Raw genomic sequence first — 15904 nt, forward strand, 5'->3', positions numbered from 1 at the left:
TCAAAGTAGAGGTTGCAGAGGGAGGTGTTCAGTCCCAGGGTCCTGAGTTTAGTGATGAGCTTGGAGGGCACTATGGTGTTGAACGCTGAGCTATAGTCAATGAACAGCATTCTCACGTAGGTATTCGTCTTGTCCAGGTGGGAGAGGGCAGTGTGGAGTGCAAAAGAGATTGCATCATCTGTGGATCTGTTGGGGCAATATGCAAATTGAGTGGGTCCAGGGTGTCTGGGATGATGGGTTTGATGTGAGCCTGAAGAAGGCACAGCGATGCCGAAACTTTGGTGATTTACCCAATAAATTACTGTGAGTTTATATATAGTATGCGACTCTATTTTTATAGTTGATGTGAGCCATGACCAACCTTTCAAAGCATTTCATGGCTACAGATGTGAATGCTACAGGGCGAGTCATTAAGACAACATATCATACAAATTGTAATTTGTAACATACCATACGTCCTACAATTCCTATCATATTGTACGACCGCTATTACATTGGTAGACCAATGTAATATAACCTAATGTAACATATATTAACTGGAGTTGCACTGATTTTAGTAACATATAACACGTTTTGTTCTGAGACCAGGTTGGCCAATTGCAGACCCTTCTGAAGGAACAGTAGGAGGGAAGTTGTGTAACAATTTGGATGTACATGCAGTCTTCTGTAAATAACAGGACACCGTTATCCACTGAGTCTAGTCCATGTTTACAGTGTCTCTCTCACGACCTCAGTGGACAAGCCAATGTTGTACTCCCCTTACCTGCTTGTCTCCATATAATTCTCCTCCTCTTCGCATATCTCCATGATCAGCACAGAGTGGAAATGGTTTATGCATACTAAAGGTAAATTACTTCTTCTAATTAGACAAATCTACTCTAAACACTCTGGAGGGGAAAACACTGGCTAGCCTGATGTCAATTAACTCTTTAATGTGATGTCTAGTCTACTTTCCTCACATCATTACCCATTCCTGTGGTAACTAAACATGATGGGGGAGAATACTATGTATGGAGGGTAATAAATTAATGTTGACTTTAATTTATGGACCATGAATGAAGGTATGACTATTTACACAGCACATCGAACTCTATTGACTTTTCTATTGCAGTGGCAAAGGGGAATTATTTTTGATGTGGTATTTAATTAATATTTCTAACACCCAATTTCAGACTCAATATTTCCTTCGAATATATATATAAATTTAATCAAGTCAAAGCACCATTGTTATATGCCTATATGACAAGCAATCTGCTCATTATAAGGGAGGTGGCCAGAGGGGAGGGCTGGCATTTAATGATCTACTTACTAGTGCAGTATAAATGACAGAGCTCTCTGTCATGAGATAAGTTGGACAAGACCTGGCATTTAATGATCTACTTACTAGTGCAGTATAAATGACAGAGCTCGCAGCCCCTCTGTCATGAGATAAGTTGGACAAGACCTGGCATTTAAGAACGCTGTTGGCACCCAATCCAATTATTCAAGTTATTTTTGATGAAGAACAATTCAGTCAACAAGTATACTGCAGCAACGCAATGCATTCCGTCTTGTAGGAAACAAACATTTGCTGCTATCAAATGGGCACATCCAGAGAGGATTGCATTAAAGCTGATTACACATTGATGAATACTGGCACGGCAGTAAAAAATACCTTTTCAGATTCTGAAGTCTTAAGTGTTGGCATACATGTCTTCTCTAGATGGTTTGAGTTCTCCTGAGGGAGCTGTTTAGTGGTTTTGCTCCTCTATCCTCTACTCCAGTCTATCCCTGCATCGATTAACAGACAAGAAAAAAGCTCTACATCATCCACTTCCTGCCCTGCTTACTCCATTTGATTTCAGCAACCACAAAACACCTGCCAGTGCCACAACACCATCCTTCACATCCACACGCTCCATAGAGACAAACATCACACAGAATTCAGGATAAGACCCTCTTGCTGTCTTTTGCTAATCAAGATAGATTGGTTGTTTACCTTATTACAGTATCATACAGTGTAGTCTACAGTGCAGACTATAGAATGAAGTACTCATACCCACTAAAGACCTGTCATCTTGTGACCAGTCTTTCTTGTAAAATACATTTTTAATCCCAATGAGGTAACCCGTACATGATATAAAGGATACATAAACTAAAAAGACAAACGGTTTAAGGAGTTTCTGGGTTTGCTCTTAAGTAATTATAACAATTTCAAAGTAACTACTGATATTAAATAATGTTCAATAACATCAAAATATGGTCCCTCAGTGTTATCTTAAACAAAGCTTTATACAGCACTGACTTGTTTGTCCTCATTACTGCATTCTAGACTGTAGAGGTTTATTGCCATCTAGTGGCAGAGTTGATAATGTAAGAATAATCTGATTTACCCAAATACTGTATATTTATACTTGTGCATCAACACTGACAATTAGGGGGTTAAGTGGTTAGAGATTAAAATACTAAAAACACTGTATAATATGATGCAATATGTGTCAGGATATGATATTAACATAAATAACAGATTAATATAATGTTGATACTAAAGTAATTACAGCATTACTACATGTACAGGTGTCATAATGTAAAGTGTTTATTAGTGATGCTGGAGTGTGGAAGTATGTCAGGCTGGAGTGTGTTATGTGGATGTGCCATATGCTAATGAGGGTGCTGGTGTAACACCCAGAGAGCAGTGCTGTCTGGGGGTCAGAGGGCAAGGGGGAGTCTTGTGCTGTCAACTCAGTGACCGACTGGCAACCAAGAACCAGGGAGGTTGTTGTGGTTACTACGGTGATTGTGGTGTGTGTGTGTGATTACAATCTTATCTGTCTAATAACAGCAACACAAAGTTACAAGAGTACCGGAAATAAGTCTTATTACACAAGGATAAGAGCAACAGTGTTTTACAGTGATTGACTTTGAATTGATTAGTGCTTCCTTTCCAGTCATATTTCTGATGAGGTTCAGGACTTCATTATTCTATAATCTACCCTGGGTCCCATAACACATCACATACAATTTGAAATGGCTGACAAACCTCTCTTCCATCCATCTTACTCAAACTGGCATGAGGACAGGGACACATAGTGGGATTTATTGTTTATTGGTACCACTATACTTCCCCTTTCTCTCTCTGTCACTTCAAAAGCACAGGAGTAGGGCGACAGGGCAGGGGAGGGGTGCACAATTGTTAATTGGCCCTTTGAGAGGAACAGAGAGGTGAATAAAGAAGAGACGGGGACAGTAGGGTCCTGTTGCCTCTCCAAGGGCCAACAGCCTGAGCAGTAGATGAGAGATCATCCCATCATACCAGGCACTGGACTAGTCAAGATACAGTATATTTGATTCACACATTATGGAGGTTATACATCCTGAGAGAAATAACAAGTTAGTATAGTATTAGTCATAACATATGATATGCCTATAGAGACATTGCATTGCAGGTGCAAACATTACAATATATTAACTTTTAATTTGACTCTGAGAAGTCAGAAAATATTAATATGAAATGTTCTGCAGTCAGGGCTGATGGCAGCAGAGCAGTAATTGTGGTTATGGTCATGCGGTGTAGGTTACTTACCAGATAAACGGTTGCCTCACATCTCATGCCACGCTGAGGTGGTTGTTCAATGGAACGATAGGTACTCTTTTTTTCTTCAATAAGGGGATGGACCTAAATTAGCATTTCACAGGTCCCCTTTTCCTCCTCTATTGCAACCTTCCCCGCAGAGCCCTTGCTTTCCCCGGGGATTGTCCTGTTTTTGGCACTTGTTACCGTTGGCAGGGTGACAGTATTCGAGTGTGCAAACTTGTGCTATTGTCCGCGGGCCAGAAGGAGCCATGGAGACCCACTAATATGACACAGGAAAATGTTTACTGATGGCAATTCTATGGGCTTTGTCTAACTCTTTCTCCTTCATGACGACTCGATTTAAGTCTCTAAATGTTTGACTACAAATGCAGGAGTGCTATCCAGCTCCTTTCCTTTTGTCCCGCGAGGTTTGAATGAGTAATTCAGCTTTTGTGTCGCTCGATTGAGGGGGAAAACAGAAAGACAAGATTCTTGAGCGCTCAACCCCCCTTTCCATGGATATGTGCTCTTTAGATCCCCCCCTCCCCACCCCCACCAAATCCTACATCTGACAGCACTCTGGACGGGGGGGGGGGGCTAGATCACAACAGTTGAAAGTAGCCAAACGAATATTGTCTCGCAGTGATGAAGCATACCCATACCATTAACAGCCTATGTCAGACTAATCATGCACGGTAGTTCTTGGGGCATATTTAGAAGTTTGGATAAACTGTTGTAAGGGTGTTCCATGAGCGCGCGGAAGACCGGGCAGAAATATTGCATCTATTAGCCGCTTTTCTTGGAGGATCTCCGTGACAACAATTTGCGATGGCAAAGAATTCAATACCGGGGGCTCCGAGGCTGATTGGGGTGCATTGTGAGTGGACTCAGGTCGCTGATTGGTTCAAGGAAAGCACCAACACTACACGCAGTTTATATTCATTCAACTTGTTGAAGCACTCAGACTACTTCTGGGAGAGAGACAGGAATGAGAATCCTCAACAGGGGACATGGTAAGTTATATTTGTGGTTATGAATGGATCATTTGCAACCTACGTGTTGTTAGGCTATGCGTAATTACTGTTTTATTAGGCCCTGTGCGTAATTGTGTGATTATTGTGCCGTTATGAACAACAAATAATGTGAGTATATCAAGTTCTGAATATTTTTCTTAAATATTTATATCTGATGATGCCATTCATTTTTTTCAGATTTTAAAGATGAAGAAGAATATAATTTGCATGGACGTTTTTGGTAGTAGGCCTATGGATTAAAATATTTACACTGTAAAATGGCAAGTGCAGACAGCGAGGTGAAAACGTTACTGAACTTTGTAAACTTGGCATCCAGTGACATCAAGGCGGCTCTGGACAAATCAGCCCCTTGCAGGCGCTCTGTGGACCACAGGAAATACCTGCAGAAACAGCTCAAGCGTTTTTCTCAGAAATACGCTCGGATGCCCAGATGCCACACACACAGGTCCACGGAGTCTAGCATCGCCAAAGATGTGGTGAACAAGTCCAGCGCGTATTCATTGGAGACAATTCACCCGAGCACGACGCGCATCAATGAAAAAGGGGGTTCGGATGCGCAAGACGTAGAGAACGCAAGGATGGCTCAAACCCCAACTGTAGACAGTGATAACAGTAAGCAAGAACAGGTACCCATGAGGAAACGTCAACTCCCTGCATCTTTTTGGGAGGAACCCCGATTAGCCCAAACCAACACAGACTATTTGCAGTATGGATGGAAAAAGAGCCAAGGTGTGACAGGAATCAACGAGGTTGAAAAAATAAAAAAAGCTCACGAGGAACCAACACCGACCTTGTTTCTCTCCAATAGACGTGGCTCTGTTGAGAAAGAACCGCTCAAACTGGACGTGGCCTCTCATAACGTCAATGTGTGCGGTTTCTGTCCGTTTCAGTACCACGGACACCACGTCTTTCAGAGTCACATAGTTGTTCCACAATCGGCGGTGGGACTCTGGGGGAAAGCCACAGTGGCTGAAACGGAAACACCGGACATAGCACACCGCTATAAGAACTACACGCATGTCGTGGTCAAACCCATACCGACTAAACCCACCGTCCCGCCATCCATTTTCAACGTGTTTGGGTTCATTTAAACACAATTACAGACGTATAAACATAGCTTATTAATTGCCTAAGCAATAATGAATATGTAAATATAATTTGTTTAGTTCGACATGCCGTTATTTTTTTATTTCAAACTTTGCATTTCTCTTTTTTTAAAGAGTAGTCATAAGCACTTAAGTAGTCTTACATTTCACACCAAACATTTCTGCTTGGAACACCTGCACCTTTACCACTTGGGTTCCATAACGTCTATTAGGAATTTATTATAAAATCCTAGCACCGTCTCAAACTGAAAAATGTAGACGACTTCATCCTTCTAATTTTTAAAATGGAAGGGAATTTATGTTGATATAGGAATGCAGTGACATTTGACGTTCTCCATTTTTTGATTCATTGTGATAATCTATGCTAAAGGAGAGGTCTACGGACGTGTTGATTACCTCATGGTGTATATATTTCTTAAATACACTGGTTTAAAAATGAATTGATCAAAATTACTTGTAGTTCACTGGTGTTTGTCAACAAAAAGTAAAACACAGACTGACAGATAGTTCCCCACATTATTTCTTGATATTTTTTGTTTGTAAATAATACTTGTGAAATGGAGAAATTACATTTATTTTTTAAATAAACAGTAAATCTTTAGATTTCTTTCTTTGGTTCGAACACCTTTTTCAATAGCCTTTTGGCACTGACATTTACAATATGTTACAACAACAACTCAACTATAATATACACTCATTACACTAGGTCTGTTGAAAACACACTTTCAAAACATATTACAAAATCAGTGCTGAATATCAACAAGTAAATTCTATCCAAGCAAGCACACTTCATAAAGCCTCACATTGATTGTCTCCCTTTGTTCGACTCGGCCTAAACATCTGAAAGACAGGTATTTTAAAAGCTTACCTTGAGTTAATTTTAGCTCAGTTATGCTGCACTTCTTCAGGAGACTATCAACTGCTGTGCCTTTATCATCATTCATCAGCCCATCCACACAGACCTGCACACATACCTACAGACCTGCACACAGACCTACAGACCTGCACACAGACCTACAGACCTGCAGCTCACATCCACTGTATGTGCACATGACACACACATTCTCCATTACACACATTTTGCCCAATCATCACTACCCCATAAATACAGTTTTAAAAATCCTGTAAACTGGTAATGTAATATACTATAAGGCACAACACACAGGAACACTGACAAGCCTTATTTGCCATCAGGGCAGAAGTCATCAAAGCTGTGTCTGGTCAGGCTGAGGTACTGCAGCAGTCTCTGGGAGGGGTAGGCTGTCCAGAGACCTGAGTCTGGACACACCCATCTGCTCACGGATCCTACAGGTGCATCAGTGGATGGGCTGACACTGAGGAAACAGCAGGGAACACTGTATTAGATTGTACCACCTGTTTGAGTGTGTGTGTCTGTGTTCATTGATGTACTCACATGACTTGGTCTTGATGCTGGGCCATTCCTGCCGTCCATCCAGGAGCTCGGTGAGTCTGCCACACAGTTGAACATCACCAACGTAGTCCAGCAGTAAGTCTACGATGGGCCCTGCCCAGTTACACACAGTTGGTGATGGTGACGAGATCAACTCACAAAACTAAGTGATATAAGAATGAACAGAAAGAAAAGATAATGAGCATCGTGCCCCCCCCCCCCAAAAGGCTATTTATCAAGTTCCCAGAATAATCATGATCACAATAGGAGCCTACTTTGCCTTACCTGTACCTTGCTGGCAACAAGTCATGTGCAGGTTAAAAGAGACATGTCATTGGTAGGCAGTACAGTGTTGACGTCGATGACTATGCTGCCCACGCTGTCCTGGGTGTGGGCTGCAACCATATGCACATCTGAAGTAGGCCCAGATATCACAGCTATTGACCAAAAGGCACTTGAGAAGAGGTAGGTTATTCATACAGAGTATGATAGCACCAGGGAAGGTGGTAGGACAGAATGGAATGCTGGTGTTATCAGCCCCATGCTCCAGCAGTAGGGAGACAGTCCTAACACAACCCCGTCTTACAGCTGCTAGTAGAATGGCAGCAATAGTGCTTCCATTGGAAATGGAAAAGTAGAGTGCTGTGATGCAGTGATCCGAATATCGCATGGAGCGATTGTGGGATAGTGTGGCGTTGACATTGGCACCTGTCTTGAGCAATATGGCTGTGACCATGTCCCGGTTGTGCTCTGCAGCCAGGTGGAGGGGGCTGATCATGTTGTGGCGAACTCTGGCCCGACTGGTGACTGGGACAAGCAGGTACACAATACTGGAACAAAGGGACATTAGTACTGTACATACGAGTAATACAAGGAGACACGACAGGAGAAACACAGTGCACTCGTACATACTCATGGTGTCCATACGGAGCAGCAACATGTAGAGGTAGGAGTCTTGGTGGGTTTGTTGGTGGGTTTGTGCTTCGTGGGTGACTGTTGTTGATGTGTGCAGAGGGTCCCTGGTTCGCGCCCGGGTCGGGGCGAGGGGACGTACTAAAGTTAAACTGTTAAATTGATGCTGTTGACCCGGATCACTGGTTGCTGCGGGAAAGGGGGGTGAATGTAACCGATGTGAAATGTACAGTTTAACTTTAGTCCGTCCACTCGCCCCGACCCGGGCGCGAACCAGGAACCCTCTGCACACATCAACAACAGTCACCCACGAAGCATCGTTACCCATCGCTCCACAAAAGTCGCGGCTCTTGCAGAGCAAGGGGAACCACTACTTCAATGTCTCAGAGCAAGTGACGTCACCGATTGAAAGGCTATTAGCGCGCACCACCGCTAACTAGCTAGCCATTTCACATCCGTTACACTAAATACAGGGATATTCTTGAGGGAAGCCTGTTTGTCTTCCAGAGATTTGAGACTGGGACGGAGGTTCACATTCCAGCAGGACAATGACCCTAAGCATACTGCTAAAGCAACACTCGAGTGGTTTAAGGGAAAACATTTAAATGTCTTGGAATGGCCTAGTCAAAGCCCAGACCTCAATCCAATTGAGAATCTGTGGTATGACTTAAAGATTGCTGTACACCAGCGGAACCCATCCGACTTGAAGGAGCTGGAGCAGTTTTGTCTTGATGAATGGGCAAAAATCCCAGTGGCTAAATATGCCAAGCTTATAGAGACATGCCCCAAGAGACTTGCAGCTGTAATTGCTGCAAAAGGTGGCTCTACAAACTATTGACTTTGGGGAGGTGAATAGTTATGCATGCTCAAGTTTTCCGTTTTTTTATTTTTTATTTTTTTAAATTTGATCCCCTTTTCTCCCCAATTTTCGTGGTATCCAATCGCTAGTAATTACTATCTTGTCTCATCGCTACAACTCCCGTACGGGCTCGGGAGAGACGAAGGTCGAAAGCCACGCGGCCTCCGAAGCACAACCCAACCAAGCCGCACTGCTTCTTTTAACACAACGCGCCTCCAACCCGGAAGCCAGCCGCACCAATGTGTCGGAGGAAACACCGTGCACCTGGCCCCCTTGGTTAGCGCGCACTGCGCCCGGCCCGCCACAGGAGTCGCTGGAGCACGATGAGACAAGGATATCCCTACCGGCCAAACCCTCCCTAACCCGGACGACGCTAGCCCAATTGGCCCACGGACCTCCCGGTCGCGGCCGGCTGCGACAGAGCCTGGGCGCGAACCCAGAGACTCTGGTGGCGCAGCTAGCACTGCGATGCAGTGCCCTAGACCACTGCGCCACCCGGGAGGCAAGTTTTCAGTTTTTTTATACTTATTTCTTGTTTGTATCACAATAAAAAATATTTTGCATCTTCAAAGTGGTAGGCATGTTGTGTAAATCAAATGATACAAAACCCTAAAAATCTATTTTAATTCCAGGTTGTAAGAAAACAAAATAGGAGTGAATACTTTCACAAGGCACTGTACGCATCAGTAACCACAGCTAATGAAGTCACTGAAACCCTTAACAAAGACTAGCAGTTTGTTTTGGAATGGGTGGCCAGTAATAAACTGATCCTGAGCATCTCTAAAACTAAGAGCATTGTATTTGGTACAAATCATTCCTTAAGTTCTAGACCTCAGCTGAATCTGGTAATGAATGGTGTGGCTATTGAACAAGTTTAGAGATTCAATTACTTGGCATTATCTTAGATTGTAACCTGTCATGGTCAAAACATATAGATTAAGTGGTTGTAAAGATGGGGAGAGGTCTGTCCGTAATAAGACTTGCTTTGCTTTTTTGACACCACACTCCAAAAAGCAAGTTCTCCAGGCTCTAATCTTGATTATTGTCCAGTCATGGTCCAGTGCTGCAAGGAAATAGTGAGCTGCCGCTGGCCCAGAACAGAGCAGCACGTTTTGCTCTTCATTGTAATCAGAGGGCTGATATAAATACTATGCGTGCCAGTCTCTCTTGGCTAAGAGTTGAGGAGAGACTGACTGCATCACTTCTTTTTATAAGAAACATTAATGTGTTGGAAATCCCAAATCGTTTGCAAAGTCAACTTACACACAGCTCTGAGACACACACCTATGCCACCATGGGTATTTTCACAGTCCCCAAATCCAGAACAAATTCAAGAAAGCATACAGTATTATATGGAGCCCTTATTGCGTGGAACTTCCTTCCATCTCATATTGTTCAAATAAACAGCAAACCTGGTTTTAAAAAAAACAGACAAAGCAACACCTCACGGCACAACGTCTCTCCCCTATTTGACCTAGATAGTTTGTGTGTATGTATTGATACAGTGGGGCAAAAAAGTATTTAGTCAGCCACCAATTGTGCAAGTTCTCCCACTTAAAAAGATGAGAGAGACCTGTAATTTTCATCATAGGTACACTTCAACTATGACAGACAAAATGAGAAAAAAAAATCCAGAAAATCACATTGTAGGATTTTTTTGTGAATTTATTTGCAAATTATGGTGGAAAATAAGTATTTGGTCAATAACAAAAGTTTATCTCAATACTTTGTTATATACCCTTTGTTGGCAATGACAGAGGTCAAACGTTTTCTGTAAGTCTTCACAAGGTTTTCACACACTGTTGCTGGTATTTTGGCCCATTCCTCCATGCAMATCTCCTCTAGAGCAGTGATGTTTTGGGGCTGTTGCTGGGCAACACGGACTTTCAACTCCCTCCAAAGATTTTCTATGGGGTTGAGACCTGGATACTGGCTAGGCCACTCCAGGACCTTGAAATGCTTCTTACGAAGCCACTCCTTCGTTGCCCGGGCGGTGTGTTTGGGATCATTGTCATGCTGAAAGACCCAGCCACGTTTCATCTTCAATGCCCTTGCTGGTGGAAGGAGGTTTTCACTCAAAATCTCACGATACATGGCCCCATTCATTCTTTCTTTTATACCTGTCTCTTATACACATCTAGATGTGTATAAGAGACATTTCCACCCCCATGCTTCACAGTATGTATGGTGTTCTTTGGATGCAACTCAGCATTCTTTGTCCTCCAAACACGACGAGTTGAGTTTTTACCAACAAGTTATATTTTGGTTTCATCTGACCATATGACATTCTCCCAATCTTCTTCTGGATCATCCAAATGCTCTCTAGCAAACTTCAGACGGGCCTGGACATGTACTGGCTTAAGCAGGGGGACACGTCTGGCACTGCAGGATTTGAGTCCCTGGTGACGTAGTGTGTTACTGATGGTAGGCTTTGTTACTTTGGTCCCAGCTCTCTGCAGGTCATTCACTAGGTCCCCCCGTGTGGTTCTGGGATTTTTGCTCACCGTTCTTGTGATCATTTTGACCCCACGGGGMGAGATCTTGCGTGGAGCCCCAGATCGAGGGAGATTATCAGTGGTCTTGTATGTCTTCCATTTCCTAATAATTGCTCCCACAGTTGATTTCTTCAAACCAAGCTGCTTACCTATTGCAGATTCAGTCTTCCCGGCCTGGTGCAGGTCTACAATTTTGTTTCTGGTGTCCTTTGACAGCTCTTTGGTCTTGGCCATAGTGGAGTTTGGAGTGTGACTGTTTGAGGTTGTGGACAGGTGTCTTTTATACTGATAACAAGTTCAAACAGGTGCCATTAATACAGGTAACGAGTGGAGGACAGAGGAGCCTCTTAAAGAAGAAGTTACAGGTCTGTGAGAGCCAGAAATCTTGCTTGTTTGTAGGTGACCAAATACTTATTTTCCACCATAATTTGCAAATAAATTCATAAAAAATCCTACAATGTGATTTTCTGGATTTTTTTTTCTCATTTTGTCTGTCATAGTTGAAGTGTACCTATGATGAAAATTACAGGCCTCTCTCATCTTTTTAAGTGGGAGAACTTGCACAATTGGTGGCTGACTAAATACTTTTTTGCCCCACTGTATGTAGGCCTCCGTGTGCCTTTACATTTTTTTTATGTAGTTCTGTCCTTGACCTGTTCTTGTCTATTGATGTTCTGTATTATGTCATGTTTTGTGTGGACCCCAGGAAGAGTAGCTGCTGCTTTTGCAACAGCTAATGGGGATCCTAATAAAATACCAAATCTCTATGTTGTCCCTGCACACTGCCTCGTGGAGGGCTGTCCAGCCCCGGTTACACCTCTGGCTCACTGTGGCACCGAATGACAGGATGAGGCTCACCATTTGGGGCTCCCGAGTGGCGCAGTGGTCTAAGGCACTGCATCTCAGTGCAAGAGGCGACACTACAGTCCCTGGTTTGAATCCAGGCTGAATCACATCTGACCGTGATTGGGAGTCCCATAGGGCGGCGCACAATTGGTCCAGCGTCGTCCGGGTTTTGCCGGGGTAGGCCGTGATTGTAAAGGTTAAATAAAGGTTAAATAAAAATACATTTAAAAAAATGTCCACGTTCTCCCACTCACACGCTAGAAGGTATCAGAGAACATTGGGTTAGACAGACTGGCAGAAGACACCATGCTTCAGTACAGGCCTACATATTCCTCAAAGCCATTATCGTACATGCTATAGCCACGTAGGGTGCTGTACCTTTGTATAGGGGAGTCTCTCTTTGTTCTTGCTGCTGATGTCAGGGTCTGGCCCTGCCTGTAGGAGGCATTGCACACATGACAGTTGCTGCCCGGAAAATGACAGGAGGAGAGCAGCCTGTTCTTAGAGGATGCGCTTGTCAACTAATCCTGGTTGGGCTGGAGGGGAAATAATATACACATAAACAAAATGCTTTAACATGCTTTAACATCCAGTCTATAATTCAACCCCAATTTAATTGAGCCCCATTAACAAAGGCAAGGATTTGCATTTAAAGACTATAAAAATTATGCTTTCAATGTGTACCTTTCAGCAGTGCCTTTATGCATTCAGCTTGGCCACAATATGCAGCCTCATGCAAAGGTATTAATCCTTCTTTGTTCTCTTTCATCAGGCTGAGTGGTGCAGTCACTGACAGCTCTTTCACAGCTTGAGCATCTCCTCTCTGGATGGCAAACACTGTTGGATCTACATCCCTACAATGAAGAGGGAAGGCAAATGACTTGAAGAGACAATGCAGAATGTAGGTTAATTGATGCAGGATTTAGATACCGAGTTCTCTCATAAATCTAGTTGTTCATGTTTTTAAATAAAGAGTAAGCAAATCCGTGATTATATTTTCTAGTGTTTAATTATAATGGCAATAATGTAGGGTCCTTGTAAATCAATAAATATTGTAATTAATTATATAAAATATAAATGTTTAATAGACTGAAACAGACCCCACTAATTCAGTCCACGGGGATTGCACTGCGCTTCACAATTAACAAAATACTCACTCAGCTGACTCTGACAAAGTCGTCGCCGATCAACGCATTTTTATTTAACCTTTATTTACCTAGGAAAGTCAGTTAACAACAAATTATTATTTACAATATCTGCCTAGGCCAGCCAAACCCTAACCCGGACGACGTTGTAACAATTGTGCGCAGCCCTATGGGACTCCCAATCACGGCCGGTTGTGATACAACCTGGAATCGAACTAGGGTCTGTAGTGACGCCTCTAGCACTGAGATGCAGTCCCTTAAACCGCTGCGCTACTCGGGAGCCCACATCGTTGGATACTTTACCTAAAGACGGGTTGCTCTTGTTCCCATCATAACAAAATTGCGATACTCAGAATAAGTAAATCTCATCATTATTTTAGCGCATCCACACGCGTTGTAGAGGACACACGCGGCAGAGCAGCGGTCGAGCAATGACAGCAGCGGGGGGAGGATAGCCAGGGCTCAGCGGTGCTTTCAGAGATTATTTTAGGACCGTATTGACATGTGAAGGCACTCCAGCATCCTCCGCCCAAAGATAAAGGCAAATTGCATCAGAATACTTTGGGCATCTGTTCTCCATTACCCCGTTAGTTTTTATTATGACATTTGCAAACAGACATGTGTTTTTATATTTTGGTACATTATAAATAGGTGTTATATTAATTTGACTGGAATTGTCAAATGTAAAAAATGGCCCTGGTTATATAAACAAAATGATTAACCCAACTCCATTCGGTAAAAAAGTCAAATTATGGCTTCTTTACCATATAGCATTTGTGCAAAAATGCTGAACAGCATGGAAATCTTAACAATATGAGCATAAGTGCCTATTGCCTGTTACCACATGATGCTCTTCAGAGTTTGATGCCTATGGCTGCTGTATATCCCACCATATAGTGAGTGATAGGGGCTTGAATGAATGAATGAATCATAAAACAAAATATACCACTCAGTCATCAAACATAGAATTAAGAATTTCCCTTTAAAATCCTGCAGTCATGAAATAAGAAGGGCGAAATGAGAGCGCACAACAAAATTGAGCTGCATCACCTTGATTCATGAAAGAGGTGGCATGCAAAATCAAAGGCAGAAAATGTTAAATCCTGAAACAAATAATGTACACATAGTCATAAGTTTTCCACATGTGGAGTAACCTAAGAGCCAGACACTCCTGTTGGGAGAGAGAACAGCTATCTGTGCTGCCAGACTAGGGAGCAAGTAGCCCCAGCAGTGGTGATGCATGTTTAGCTTTGTTTGGTTCCACTTGATTCCACTGCTCTTATTCAAGGCCTCTCTGGCTTGAGGGGTTACATGGCTATGGCAGAGGTTATGAAGGAGTATTACAATCACCCACACAACAGCTTCAATTACAGTCCCTGGTGATATCTATACAACTTTTGTGACACATAAGATAATCACTCAGTGATAAGAAAATAAACAGCCAACATCCAGAAATAAGATTAGCTCTGCAAAAAGGCAATGTTAAAATGTATTGGGGAAGTAAAAAGCCTTCTGCAGTATATAAAACAATTTTTCAGACAAAGTCTAAAACATATTTATAGATAAACATACGTATTATGAAGTTAATGCTGAATTTCTCCATCTTTGAATTCCCAAAGCTCTCTCTGACTGTCTCAGAATAACATTCCTACTTCAGAGCACCCCAAAGCATATCTCCAATATCTGTTTTAGACAATAACACTGGTTGAGGCTGTGGGTTCAATGGTACTGATTGCCATTTCCTGTCTAACTGTCAAGTCTTGACAGTCTAGTAAATGTGTCTTGGTCTGGTTAAGATCCAATGTCATACCATTACATCTTAAAACATGACACCACCACTGTAACCAGCATAATGTTTACTTCTGATGAGTGAGAAAATCTTGGCTTTAAATTCCAAATGTAATAATTACTGCCGGTTTATCAACATATCTCCTTAAAACAGGCTTAGCAACTTGCTCAATTATATTTTCTGAAAATTGCAGAGCATCAGTTGTTGACAGTTAGACACTGTTGGAAATGGTTGAGGTGTAGATCATAATCTACCCATTGCAAACCAAAGTGGTATTCAGTTGATACTTTGTTAAATTGAAACTGTAGCCTACTGACTTGGCTGTAATAAATATTTAATTTTTTGTGTCAAATGAACTCAGCCTGGTCTCACAGACTAGACTTAACATAGTAAACATGAATCCCAAAACACTCAAATTAGTATGATATGTTACCTTTGGTATGGTTACATAAGACAGATAGTTAAAGCAAAAATGAAAGAAGGGTGGTTGGTCGGGATGGATGGGTGTATAATGCGAATGTCCAGCAACTCAAAAGGTTGACAGTTTGAATCTCATCACGGACAACTTTAGCACTTTAGGTAATGAGCAACTTTTCAACTACTTACTACTTTTTAGCTAATTTGCAACTACTTAGCATGTTAGCTAATCTAACCCTAACCCTTTTAGCTAACCCTTCCCCGAATCCTAACCTTAACCCCTAGCCTAGCTAACGTTAGCCAGCTAGCTAACATTAGCCACCTAGCTAGAACTCAT

At 42.4% G+C, this 15904-nt stretch overlaps 1 protein-coding gene and 1 pseudogene across 1 annotated transcript; one reads left to right on the plus strand and one right to left on the minus strand.

Annotated features, from left to right (window-relative positions):
* The first annotated feature begins 4415 nt into the window (after nt 1-4415).
* LOC112067728 (protein FAM181A) lies at nt 4416-6294 on the plus strand. Its single transcript, XM_024137538.2, has 2 exons — nt 4416-4566; nt 4765-6294. Exon 2 carries the CDS (start codon nt 4845-4847, stop codon nt 5676-5678), a length of 834 nt encoding a protein of 277 aa, XP_023993306.1. The 5' UTR covers nt 4416-4566; nt 4765-4844; the 3' UTR covers nt 5679-6294.
* A 71-nt stretch (nt 6295-6365) lies between these two features.
* LOC112070130 (ankyrin repeat and SOCS box protein 2-like) lies at nt 6366-14207 on the minus strand (annotated as a pseudogene).
* Nucleotides 14208-15904: the final 1697 nt, after the last annotated feature.

This window comes from Salvelinus sp. IW2-2015, unplaced genomic scaffold (assembly GCF_002910315.2).
Source record: "Salvelinus sp. IW2-2015 unplaced genomic scaffold, ASM291031v2 Un_scaffold1229, whole genome shotgun sequence".
Taxonomy (NCBI): Eukaryota; Metazoa; Chordata; class Actinopteri; order Salmoniformes; family Salmonidae; genus Salvelinus; species Salvelinus sp. IW2-2015.